Source organism: Entelurus aequoreus, linkage group LG01, assembly GCF_033978785.1.
Source record: "Entelurus aequoreus isolate RoL-2023_Sb linkage group LG01, RoL_Eaeq_v1.1, whole genome shotgun sequence".
Taxonomy (NCBI): domain Eukaryota; kingdom Metazoa; phylum Chordata; class Actinopteri; order Syngnathiformes; family Syngnathidae; genus Entelurus; species Entelurus aequoreus.
This window is the reverse complement of record NC_084731.1, coordinates 21,828,808-21,841,435: the sequence shown is the minus strand read 5'-3', so window position 1 is coordinate 21,841,435 and position 12,628 is coordinate 21,828,808. Positions and strand designations below refer to the sequence as shown.

At 38.7% G+C, this 12,628-nt stretch overlaps 1 protein-coding gene across 2 annotated transcripts in view; it reads right to left on the bottom strand.

Moving 5' to 3' along the window:
* Window positions 1-12,628, bottom strand: part of cntn3b (contactin 3b) — a 166,062-nt gene that overhangs the window by 69,922 nt on the left and 83,512 nt on the right. For both annotated transcript variants that reach the window (XM_062045773.1, XM_062045784.1), the window contains 3 exons: window positions 5,951-6,154; window positions 1,820-1,922; window positions 1,515-1,699 (listed from right to left, as the gene is read on the bottom strand). In XM_062045773.1, coding sequence (XP_061901757.1) covers window positions 1,515-1,699; window positions 1,820-1,922; window positions 5,951-6,154 — 492 coding nt within the window. The remainder of the gene's footprint in view (window positions 1-1,514; window positions 1,700-1,819; window positions 1,923-5,950; window positions 6,155-12,628) is intronic.

The window sequence follows — 12,628 nt, the reverse complement described above, 5'->3', positions numbered from 1 at the left end:
AGTTTATATTGTGTGTAACTCCAACGCACGCTGTTGGTGAATTAAAGGCCTACTGAAACCCACTACTACCGACCACGCAGTCTGATTATATATCAATGATGAAATCTTAACATTGCAACACATGCCAATACGGCCGGGTTAACTTATAAAGTGCAATTTTAAAATTCCCGCCACACTTCCGGTTGAAAAACTCCTTTGGATATGATTTATGCGCGTGACGTCACAAAATCCACGGAAGTGGTTGGACCCCATCGGACCCGATGGTGAATCTTTTGCAATTTGTTTAATGAACAATGGAGGCTGCAAAGAAGAACGTTGTAGGTGGGATCGAGCGGCTAAGTACAATACTTACAGCAACACAACAAGGACTACTTACTACGCCTAGCCGATGCTTGCCGCCAAACCCACGGATGAAGTCCTTCGTCGCGCCGTCGATCGCTGGAACGCAGGTGAGCACGGCTGTTGATGGGAAGATGAGGGCTGGCTGGCGTAGGTGGAGCGCTAATGTTTTTATCATAGTTCTGTGAGGTCCGGTTGCTGAGTTGCTAAATTAGCCTTGGCGTCGTTAGCAACAGCATTGTTAAGCCTTACCAGGCTGAGAATTTTTAACCGTGTAGTTACATGTACATGGTTTAATAGTATTGTTGATCTTCTGTCTATCCTTCCAGTCAGGGGTTTATTTATTTTGTTTCTATCTGCATTTGAGAACGATGCTATCACGTTAGCTCATGCTACAGAGGTTTGTCGATGATGGGTGTCCTTCGTCGCGCCGTCGATCGCTGGAACGCAGGTGAGCACGGCTGTTGATGTAACCGTGTAATTACATGTACATGGTTTAATAGTATTGTTGATGTGCTGTCTATCCATCCAGTCAGGGGTTTATTTCTTTTGTTTCTATCTTCATTTGAGAACGATGCTATCACGTTAGCTCAGTAGCTAAGTGTGTCAGCGATGTATTGTCGTGGAGATAAAAGTCACTTTAAATGTCCATTTCGCGTGCTCGACTCTCATTTTCAAGAGGATATAGTATCCGAGGTGGTTTAAAATACAAATCCGTGATCCACAATAGAAAAAGGAGAGAGTTTGGAATCCAATGTGCCAGCTTGTACCTAAGTTACGGTCAGAGCGAAAAAAGATACGTCCATCACTGCCTCTCTAGTCCTTCACTGTAACGTTCCTCATCTACGAATCTTTCATCCTTGCTCAAATTAATGGGGTAATCATCGCTTTGTCGCTCTGAATCTCTCTCGCTCCATTGTAAACAAAGGAAAATTGTGAGGAATATTACCTCCTATGACGTCACGCTACTTCCGGTACAGGCAAGGCTTTTTTATCAGCGAGCAAAAGTTGCGAACTTTATCGTCGATTTTCTCTACTAAATCCTTTCAGCAAAAATATGGCAATATCGCGAAATGATCAAGTATGACACATAGAATGGATCTGCTATTCCCGTTTAAATTAAAAAAAATAATTTCAGTAGGCCTTTAACTTTCATGTAAATAAAGTTTACTCACCATGGAAGGAAATTCGACCCCGTGCAGCGTTTTTGCCACGTCGGTTCTCCGCAACACATTCATACGTCCCGGCGTCTTCCTGTTGAAAATGTGGGATTTCCAAAACAGCGTTTGAGTTTTTCATCTTGACTTTGCTGGGGAAAGGTACTCCACCGGTTCTTCTCCAGCTAATTTCTGGAACAGGGCTGCGAATGAGCATAAATTGGTTCGATTCCGTTAAAACAGGCACTGCACCTTATAGTCAGCTGATGACCATTAGAATGAATGAATAGTGTGAGGTCTTTGCAACCCTAATGGTGACTTACTTTCCCAAAGCAAAACATTCCAGTTTCACAAGTGACTCTTTCGCCGCCGGAACCGAGTCGGGGAAATTCACTTCTATTTTGGGTTCATATTCCCCCATTACTCCTTCAAAACAGAGACAAATGAAAAAAGTTGTTTGCAGAAATACTTAAATGTAGCCATGGACAATACACTGGATGGAAGGGAGAGCAGTAAACCGTTATGTGACTGCAGAGTTGGTGACCACTACGGGGATATACGGAAGGGGTTATGGGTGTAATCAAAGGTGGCTCATAAAATATTTAGGAAAGCCATTACATAAAAGACATGCTTAGTAGATATTTATCACCTGCGGCGGTGAGACCTGATTTATGACTTTATTTATTTTCCCCTTTCAAGTACAGCTCAGGGACTTCGTGTAGAGAGAGTAATACTGTATTTGCTGAAGTGACTATACCTCAATCAATGTTTATTTATATAGCCCTAAATCACAAGTGTCTCAAAGGGCTGCACAAGCCACAACGACATCCTGGGTTCCGATCCCACATCAGGGCAAGGAAAAACTCAACCCAGTGGGATGTCAATGAGAAACCTTGGAGAGGACCGCAGATGTGGGTGACCCCACCGCCCCCCCTCTAGGGGAGACCGGTGCAATGGACGTCGAGTGGGTCGAGCATAATATTGTGAAAGTCCAGTCCATAGTGGATCCAACATAATAGTGAGAGTCCAGTCCATAGTGGATCTAACATAATAATGAGAGTCCAGTCCATAGTGGATAAATGATAACTGATAAATGGGTTATACTTGTATAGCGCTTTTCTACCTTCAAGGTACTCAAAGCGCTTTGACAGTATTTCCACATTCACCCATTCACACACACATTCACACACTGATGGCGGGAGCTGCCATGCAAGGCGCTAACCAGCACCCATCAGGAGCAAGGGTGAAGTGTCTTGTCCAAGGACACAACGGACGTGACTAGGATGGTAGAAGGTGGGGATTGAACCCCAGTAACCAGCAACCCTCCGATTGCTGGCACGGCCACTCTACCAACTTCGCCACGCCGCCCCGAGATTGGATCTGTGCGGATCTAACATAATAGTGAGAGTCCAGTCCATAGTAGGGCCAGCAGGAGACCATCCCGAGCGGAGACAGGTCAGAAGCGCAGAGATGTCCTCAACCGATGCACAGGCTTAGACTGAATTTTTTTTTTTTTCTCAACCAGTGCTGGAAATCTTAATTCATCCTCGGGGATTATTAAAGTATGGTAACACTTTAGTATGAGGAACATATTCACCATTAATTATTTCCTTATTAAAGTAACACATACTTAATTTAGAGTTATTTGGACACTAAGGGACCATATAAGGGTTAGGGTTAGGGTTACTAATAAGCAATAATTCTGAGGTTATTGAGGGAAGACTCTTAGTTAATGGCTTACTGGTTGTATGATAAGGCCATGCAGAGTAAGGCATTAATAAGTACTTAATAATGACTAATTAAGAGCCAATATTAGGGGTGTGGGAAAAAATCGATTCGAATTCGAATCGCGATTCTCAAGTTGTGCGATTCAGAATCGATTCTCATTTTTAAAAACTCAATTTTTTTTATTAATTAATTAATTGTTTATTTATTTATTTATTTTTAAATTAATCAATCAATTCAACAAAACAATACACAGCACTACCATAACAATTCAATCCAATTCCAAAACCAAACCCGACCCAGCAACACTCAGAACTGCAATAAACAAAGCAATTGAGAGGAGACACAAACACGACACAGAACAAACCAAAAGTAGTGAAACTAAAATGAATATTATCAACAACAGTATCAATATTAGTAACAATTTCAACATAGCAGTGATTAAAAATCCCTCATTGACATTATCAGTAGACATTTAGAAAAAAAAAAAAAAAAGAACAATAGTGTCACAGTGGCTTGCACTTGCATCGCATCTCATAAGCTTGACAACACACTGTGTCCAATATTTTCACAAAGATAAAATAAGTCATATTTTTGGTTCATTTAATAGTTAAAACAAATGTACATTGTTGCAATCAGTTGATAAAACATTGTCCTTTACAATTATAAAAGCTTTTTACAAAAATCTACTACTCTGCTTGCATGTCAGCAGACTGGGGTAGATCCTGCTGAAATCCAAATGTATTCAATGAATAGAGAAACCTTTTGAATCGGGAAAAAAAATCGTTTTTGAATCGAGAATCGTGTTGAATTGAAAAAAAATCGATTTTGAATCGAATCGTGACCCCAAGAATCGATATTGAATCGAATCTTGGGACACCCAAAGATTCACAGCCCTAGCCAATATGTTACTAATTTGCATGTTAATACGCAACTAATTAATGGTGAACCCATACTAAAGTGTTACCTAAAGTATTTCTGATTAAAGTATTTCTGATTCTGATTATTTGAGATTAATCACAATCGCTACTAAAGCGCCGCTTAACTTATTCATTCATTTTGTTGACATCAATAAAGCCAGGGTCATTTGGGACTCTAAGCAGTTGTTTTTGGAGTGAAACGCAATTTCTGTACTTGAATTTGAATCGACGCATGTTTTGTACTAAAGCATATTCATGGAAATAAATTGTTCAAATCATTTTTTTAGTGCAAAGAAAAAAATATCAATCATTACAACACAAATATACTGTATAAACCTTCCTAAACTCTGATCGGGATTCAAAACAAGCACCAACGTTGTGTGCCACAGGAGCCAATGGAACAATGTGGGGAATTTTGCCATTATATTCCTTTAGTTCAGGTGTGTCCAAAGTGTGGCCCGAGGGCCATTTGCGGCCCGCAGCTAATGTTTTACCGGCCCGCGGCACATCATTCTAAAAATACTAAAACTTTTTTTTTTTAAATATTAAAAAGTGGAGAGAGCAAATAGGTGAAATGCAACGAGAAAAAGTTGCTTTGTTGACTCTAATAACAATTTTTTTAAATAATTTCTCAAAAAATAATAATGAATCAAAATCAATGTTGCTATGAATTATTGACTAATTTAAGGACAAAAAGGACACAAATACAACAAACAAAAAAACATGTAAAATATGAAAATTATTTAAAAAAAATACTTACCAATTATATATAAATACTAATTACTATATTGATTGTTACTATAGATATACTAAACGAACTATACTATATATTATCTGAAGCTGATATAGAGATTTACGTGTTGAATGTAAGAAAATAAAAAAAACTTTGACCTTTTTATGAGTGGGGCACTTTTGGATCCCCAAGAATTTTAGTGGAATTAAAAAGCACCTGTTTTTGCTAAAAATAGTAATAATAAATTCAAATCAATTTTGCTATGAAATATTGACCTATTTAGGGATCCAATTACTTCACATCAAATATTCCACTTTGAAAATATTTTTTGGGAAAAATATTGTATATTTTGTATATTTGCCCCAAAAAATAGGGTTTTGACACAAAGCTCATAAAATGTAAAAAAATAAATACATTAAAAATATATATATGTATATGAAAAAAATAATTATATATATATATATATATACATATATATATATATATATATATATATATATATATATATATATATATATATATATATATATATATATATATATATATATATATATATATATATATATATATATATATATATATATATATATATATATATATATAATTTAAAAAAAAATTCACCTGAAGTTGAATTAGAGATTTAAGCATTTAATAAAAATAAAAAAATAAACCTTTTTTTTTTAACCTTTTTTAAGACTGAAACCCTTCTGGGTCCCTGGGACCTAACTTCAGGGAGCCCCAAAGGTTAAAAAAAAAAGTGTATTGTCTTGGTTTTGAAAATGAAAAAATATCAAAATGGCCCCCGCGTGCTTTGATTTTTTTAGTGTGCGGCCCTCAGTGGAAAAAGTTTGGACACCCCTGCTTTAGATGATGCTACAGAAAGAAAATAGGAACACGTTTGAAGTAAAATGTAATATGAAGCGCCCTGTCATTCATTAATTTACATGTTACATGCACTTCATCGTAGGTATTGGCCTATGGGTATCAGTAACAGACTTGAAATAAATAATTGACTGTATTCCACCATTTCCCCGACAGTGTTCATAGAAGAAGAAAAGGTTATTTATTCAACTTACCGTCACTCCTGAGGACCAGCGGTGTAGGAGAGCTTAACACCTTCTCCTTAGTGACGCTGTTGTTAACCGCACAGGTGTAGTTGCCCACATCCGAGGGATCCACCTTGGCGATGTACAAACTTCCGGTCTCTTGTGAGATGAAGCGGCGACTGTCTTGTTGGACAAAATGCGGATATTGATTGAAGATCCATGCAAAAGTCAGCTCTGGGAAAAAGAAAAAAAAAACACGGCGCTACCGTGAGACGTTGTGAAAGTGGGTAATGTGACACTGTCATCCGTCGTAGGTACTGAGAGAAAATTTGGGAAATAACTGTTTGATACTATGACCTTAAAAAGACCTGAACAATCTGAACATTTTGGTTGGTTTATTTCAAATCAGAGAGAGAGACTGAATATTTTAAAAAATCACAGTGCAAAAACTGAAATTTAAGTAAGATGAAATGTCTCAAATAAGGGTGATATTTGCTTATTTTCTGTCTGATAAGATAATTCTTCTCACTAAGCAGATGTGTTTTACTTGTTTTAAGTGTTTTGGTCCTAAATGATCTCAGTAAGATATTACAGCTTGTAGCTGAGATTTTATGACCTATATTGAGTAAAACATGCTTGGAACTAGAATATCAACTGTTGCAAAGCTGTGTCATCAACACTCACAAGTATAAAACTACTTTTTTTAAATAAACATTTCTTATTTCAAGCATGAAAAAAAAATCATGACTTTGACACAATTGTGTCTCATAGTATAAAACAGATAACAGCCAAATGGACTTTGTTGGTTTATATTCAATGAAACAATAGAAAGCACATACTCATATAGTAGTACAGTTGGCACAGTACAGTAAACTGATTAATATTAATATTTAAACATTTAACATGTGACATTTCAAACAATTTTGAACGGAAATAGTTCTTGCACATTCAGGTAAATTTTTCAAAAATAAGATTTTGGCCGGGGGCCAGGCTGTATATATATGCGCACTAATTGACTGAAAGAGCACGCACTTGGCGTGATGATGTCATGTTATCGATGGAAAAATGCATTTTTAGACCATATGATTTGCCTGAGCAGCTAGGAGACCCCGAGAGTAACAAGCGGTTGCCTTGTTGCCTTTCCATTAAGAACAATAAACTCGTTTTTAGTATAAGTTTGCTGGTTTCAAGAAATGTAATGCCGAGTGCATATCATTATGTCAAGATAATGGCACTAGCATTTACTTCATTTAAGAATATTTTTCAACATATTGAGCAAAAAGGTCTCATACTTTTTTTGTTCTACCAAGAAAAGTGCACTTGTTATTAGTGAGACTATACTTATTTTAAGGTATTTTGGGGTTCATTGAAGTTAGCTAATTTTACTTGTTTTGGAAAGTCTTGACAAGCCACATTTTTCTGTTCTATTGGCAGATAATTTTGCTTAGTTCAAATAAAATACCCCTAATTTTTGTATTTTGTTTTTTTGTTTTTGAACACTGACTTTTTGCAGTGCAGAAGAAAAAACACAAATTTATGTTGAATTCTTCAGCAAGTAGTTTAGTGTGAAAGAGGCCACTTTTGTCTCTGTGATACAAAAAAATGAAGCAAATGCAAGATAATGGCTTATCACCCTCACACCCGTGTGCAGGTTGGACAGTAATTGCTACCTTGCACATCTAACCCGCCTGCGTCCCCTGTTTTTCCGCTCTGCCCCGGGCTTGAACCTGGGTCCTTCGAATGAGAGTGTCAACTCAAGCTCTTAAGGTGTTAGGGAGTCAAGATCCGTTGCCCAGATCATGTTTTGTTTGGTTTGGTATTTCCTTGGTTGTTGATTTAGTTCTGTTTCAGCACTCTGGTTTGTTTTCTTTGTTGCCATGGGTGCTGATTAACGTCACCTGCCTCTGATTAGTGGTCGGGATGCTCACCTGCTCCCGGTCTCTACTCAGAGCTATGTATTCCTGCCTCTCGCCACACTCTGTCTGGCAGTTGTTGTTTTTTGCGACACGGAACCAGTTGGGTCTTCTGCTTCTTGTTCTTGTTTTGGCTTGTTCCGAAATTTAGCTTCCCGTGCCATCTGCACATTTTTGTATTTTTGGCTGATTTATTGGAATAAATCATTCTTCCTACCTGCACACTGATTCCTGATCTCCATTTGCATTTTGGGGAAACGACTACATGTACAATATTTACCGAATTTTGGTAATTTTTTGCATTACCCGAACTTATTTCCTCTTATTTCCGTTTCCATAGCAACGCACAAATGTGTGTTCCTACTTCCGGAAACAGACAGGAGTGTGTTCTAATCACGGCAGACTTAGCATTAGATAACAAAGACAACCATTTTTTTTTTTTGACAAATAAGGATTCACAAACTTGATTTTTTGAAGCTGAATATACAGAGGATGAACTGATGCTTATAGAAGCGAGCACAAAGAGAGGCTGAAGCGTTGGAGCAGACAGAAGCCTGAGAGAGTGACGTCAGCGTGATTTGGACGCTGCAAATGTGGAACTTGGAGCAAAAGTATGCCGACATAAATGGAGCGCTTACCAGTGAAGTGAGTCACTATAATATTGATCATGATACACGCAAAATGCTTGTTACAACTAGCTGTGTACAAACAAAACATGAAATGTGGACTAATAGTTAACAAATACTGTAATATGATTGCTCATGTGTCCAATCACTTTGTGTTATGCATTACACACTCAAAAGCGATTCGGGCGTTGACGAAGAAGCTAGCTTACCTCTTGCCGTAGCTGTTTTACGGCTAATTCCGTAGAATGCCATTTTATGGCAATGTGTTACTACGGTAGAAAAATAGTCCCTCAGTGTTGGCTCTTACAACAACAATGTCGCTACAGATTGGTTATTATACAAGTTACGGCAGTGTTTTTCAACCTTTTTTGAGCCAAGGCACATTTTTTGCGTTGAGAAAATGCGGAGGCACACACCAGAAATCATTAAAAAAACGAAACTCAGTTGACAGTAAAAAGTCGTCGTCGCAATTGTTGGATATGACTTTAAACCATAACCAACTATGTATCAATATAGCTCTTGTCTCAAAGTAGGTGTACTGTCACCACCTGTAACATCATGCCCTGATTTATTTAGACATTTTTGCTGTTTTCCTGTGTGTAGTGTTTTAGTTCTTGTCTTGCGCTCCTATTTTGGTGGCTTTTTCTCTTTTTTTGGTATTTTCCTGTAGCAGTTTCATGTCTTCCTTTGGGCGATATTTCCCGCACCTACTTTGTTTTAGCAATCAAGAATATTTCAGTTGTTTTTAATCCTTCTTTGTGGGGACATAGTTGATTGTCATGTCATGTTCGGATGTACTTTGTGGACTCCGCAGTAAGTCTTTGCTGTTATCCAGCATTCTGTTTTTGTTTACTTTGTAGTCAGTTCAGTTTTAGTTTTGTTCTGCATAGCCTTCCCTAAGCTTCAATGCCTTTTCTTAGCAGCACTCACCTTTTGTTTATTTTTGGTTTAAGCATTGGACACATTTTTTACCTGCACACTGCCTCCTGCTGTTTCCGACATCTACAAAGCAATTAGCTACCTGCTGCCACCTACTGATATGGAAGAGTATTACACGGTTAGTCTGCCGAGCTCTAGACAGCACCAACACTCAACAACAACACATCATTTGCAGACTATAATTACTGGTTTGCAAAACATATTTTTAACCCAAATAGGTGAAACTGGATAATCTCCCACGACACACCAGACTGTATCTCACGGCACACTAGTGTGCCACGGCACAGTGGTTGAAAAACACTGGGTTACGGAACGTAATTGAAGTATTGTTGGCGGTTTTAAGATGCATTTTCAAAGTTATTTAGCGGCAGAATGCATTGCTAGCCACCAAGAACCAGCAGATTATTACAAATTAGAATGCAAAAAAAAAACTGTTTGTCTTCCTGTTTCCCATAAAGATTGTGAACCATATGTGAAAATCCCCCCACAAAAGTGCAGTTCCCCTTTAAGAAGGGGAGTTGAACAAAACTGATTGCAGTGCATCCTATGACCTCTGCGTTAAAGATCACTAAATGAGATTTTGCTGGCTGGATGGATAGATGGTCTGAGGCAGAGAGGCAGAGATTAGTTGTAAATTATTTTATATGCAGTGGGTCGAGCATAAGAGAAGAGACATCTTCCATGATGAGCAAGTGTATTATAATTATGAGAGGAGCGCACTGAACAGATTTTCCGTAGTGCGAAGTGGTCCAGTGTAGTCTACCACTTCTGAGGTGACGGCTGCTGAGTGAAAACTGACTGTCAATCATTTGGCGCTCCCGCAGGGAGAAAATCTAAAGCTTCTGATGGGAGTGAACATTCAAGCTGGTTGAAGTGATGCAGACACAATTGTCTTTCTGATTTGACAAGCAGGAGCAAGTGCCTGAACCTATTTATTTTAGGAAGTAAGTACATACACATATTTTTCGGACAATAAGACGCACTTAAAAGCCTTTCATTTCCTCAAAAATCGACAGTGCGCCTTATAACCCGGTGCACCTTATTTACGGTATCATTTTGGTTGTGGATACCAACCTCGAAGCTATTTTATTTGGTCCATGGTGTAATGATGAGTGTGACCAGTAGATGGCAGTCACACATAAGAGATACGTCTCGACCAATGTTCCCTCTACGGTGCGCGCCTGTGCAATAGCGCACTGCTCAAGCGTCCTCTGTGCAGGGCAAATCAATGCCACGCACAAAATAAAATAAAAAAATAAGCGCATAACAATTTTTGACACGACACGGACACGACAGAGAAAACTGTTTTCGTCATCATTGTTCAAATATTGTAACGTCTGTCGAGACGCTTTAAGGACATGAATTCCATCGATCACTTTACTGAGCAAAACTCTTTGGTGTCGGCCATCACCAAAACATTAGTAAAAAAAATTATATCTAGCAAAACTGGTCATTTTCTGCAGTACAAACCAGACCAAAAGCAACTTTGTTATGTCAACAGCAGCCGCTTGCTCTTTCTCACTTGCGCCAACACGTGCACATGTGACACTTAGCCAGTGATGCGTTTACAGACACACAAAAAGTCGGACAACTCCAACACCACACATAAAGTATCATTCCAGGTCGTCACACTATGATTTACCAATCAAATGTGTGCTTATACTAGTGTCATTTATTAGGAATCTTAATTTATAAATATGAATCATGAAATGCTGTTCGTATATCAAATAAATACTAATACAAATATGTTTTTTACAAAACAGGAAGTTGCAGGAATGTACACATGATCCCCTGCTTACATCTCATTGTGCAACATGTGAATGTTTTAATGGGAACTAAATGCAATGTCTGAAAGGGGTACCAACTATTTCCAAAGCAGGACCTCCACCCAGACAAACTATACAAGTTCACAATTCATGAAAAACAATATTTTTTGTTATTGTCATTGTAAGTGGACCTAAACACTTATATTAGAAATGGAAATGACTGCTGTCATTTGATTATAATAATAAGAGAATGTTGTCTGTCTATCTGTGTTGGCCCTGTGATGAAGTGGGGACTTGTCCAGGGTGTACCCCGCCTTCCGCCCGAATGCAGCTGAGATAGGCTCCAGCACCTCCCGCGACCCCGAAAGGGACAAGCGGTAGAAAATGGATGGATGGATGGAGATTGAACTTGTTATTTAGTCAGGTTTGTGCTGCTGGTGTAGCCACAGTGTGCACGTCTGATGTTGCTCACATGGGCTCCACTGAATGCTCAGGGAGTTTTTGCATTTGCTCACACACATGAACAATTAGAGGGAACATTGGTCTCGACTGCAGCATGACGCTTATAAACAACACCACGACTTTAAATGTTATATTGAGAATAAAGAACATTACACACGGCGCTCAAAAATCTGTCAAAATGTTTTAGTACGACTTTGGTTAGCTATGAATCCGCATTGTTTGATGGATTGACAACATCCATCCATCCACTTTCTACCGCTTGTCCCTTTTGGGATCGCGGGGGGTGCTAGAGCCTATCTCAGCTGCATTCGGGCGGAAGGCGGGGAACACCCTGGACAAGTCGCCACCTCATCGCAGGGCCAACACAGACAGACAGACAACATTCACACTCATATTCACACACTATGGCCAATTTAGTGTTGCCAATCAACCTATCCCCATATTGTCAACATACATGTGTTATTATGTAAAAGGACCGCAAAATGGCACCCATTTGCAGACATATTATCTGCCATTTGTTTTGCAATATTATGCAAACCAAACTTTTCTTACCTTCTGGTACGCGCTGATCTGTATTTGGGATCTGCATAATTCCTGAAAATTAGCGTGGGTCCGTCTTTGTAGCCCGTACCGACACCGTGGTCAACAAGCATCTTCTTTTTCTCTATCTTCTTGTTATGGGACATTCATCCTCCACTGTAGCCAGATATAATATAAAGTAGTGTAAAGTTCTAACTTATATCTCGCTATGGAAGCGCTAAAACATACCGGTGTAGTGAGTTTACATTGTTCACCCACGGAACTTTAGTTATTAGAGCGTTCCGGTCGGACGGTTTTTCTGCTCCGTTATTGATTGAAGTAAAGTCTGAATGTCATTAAAACAGTTAGCTCCATCTTTTGACACTTCTTCCACTCCCGTCCTTGAACGCTACACCGCTACAACAAAGATGACGGGGAGAAGACGCTGCCGAAGGTGAGCCAGGTAAATAAGACCGACAACAA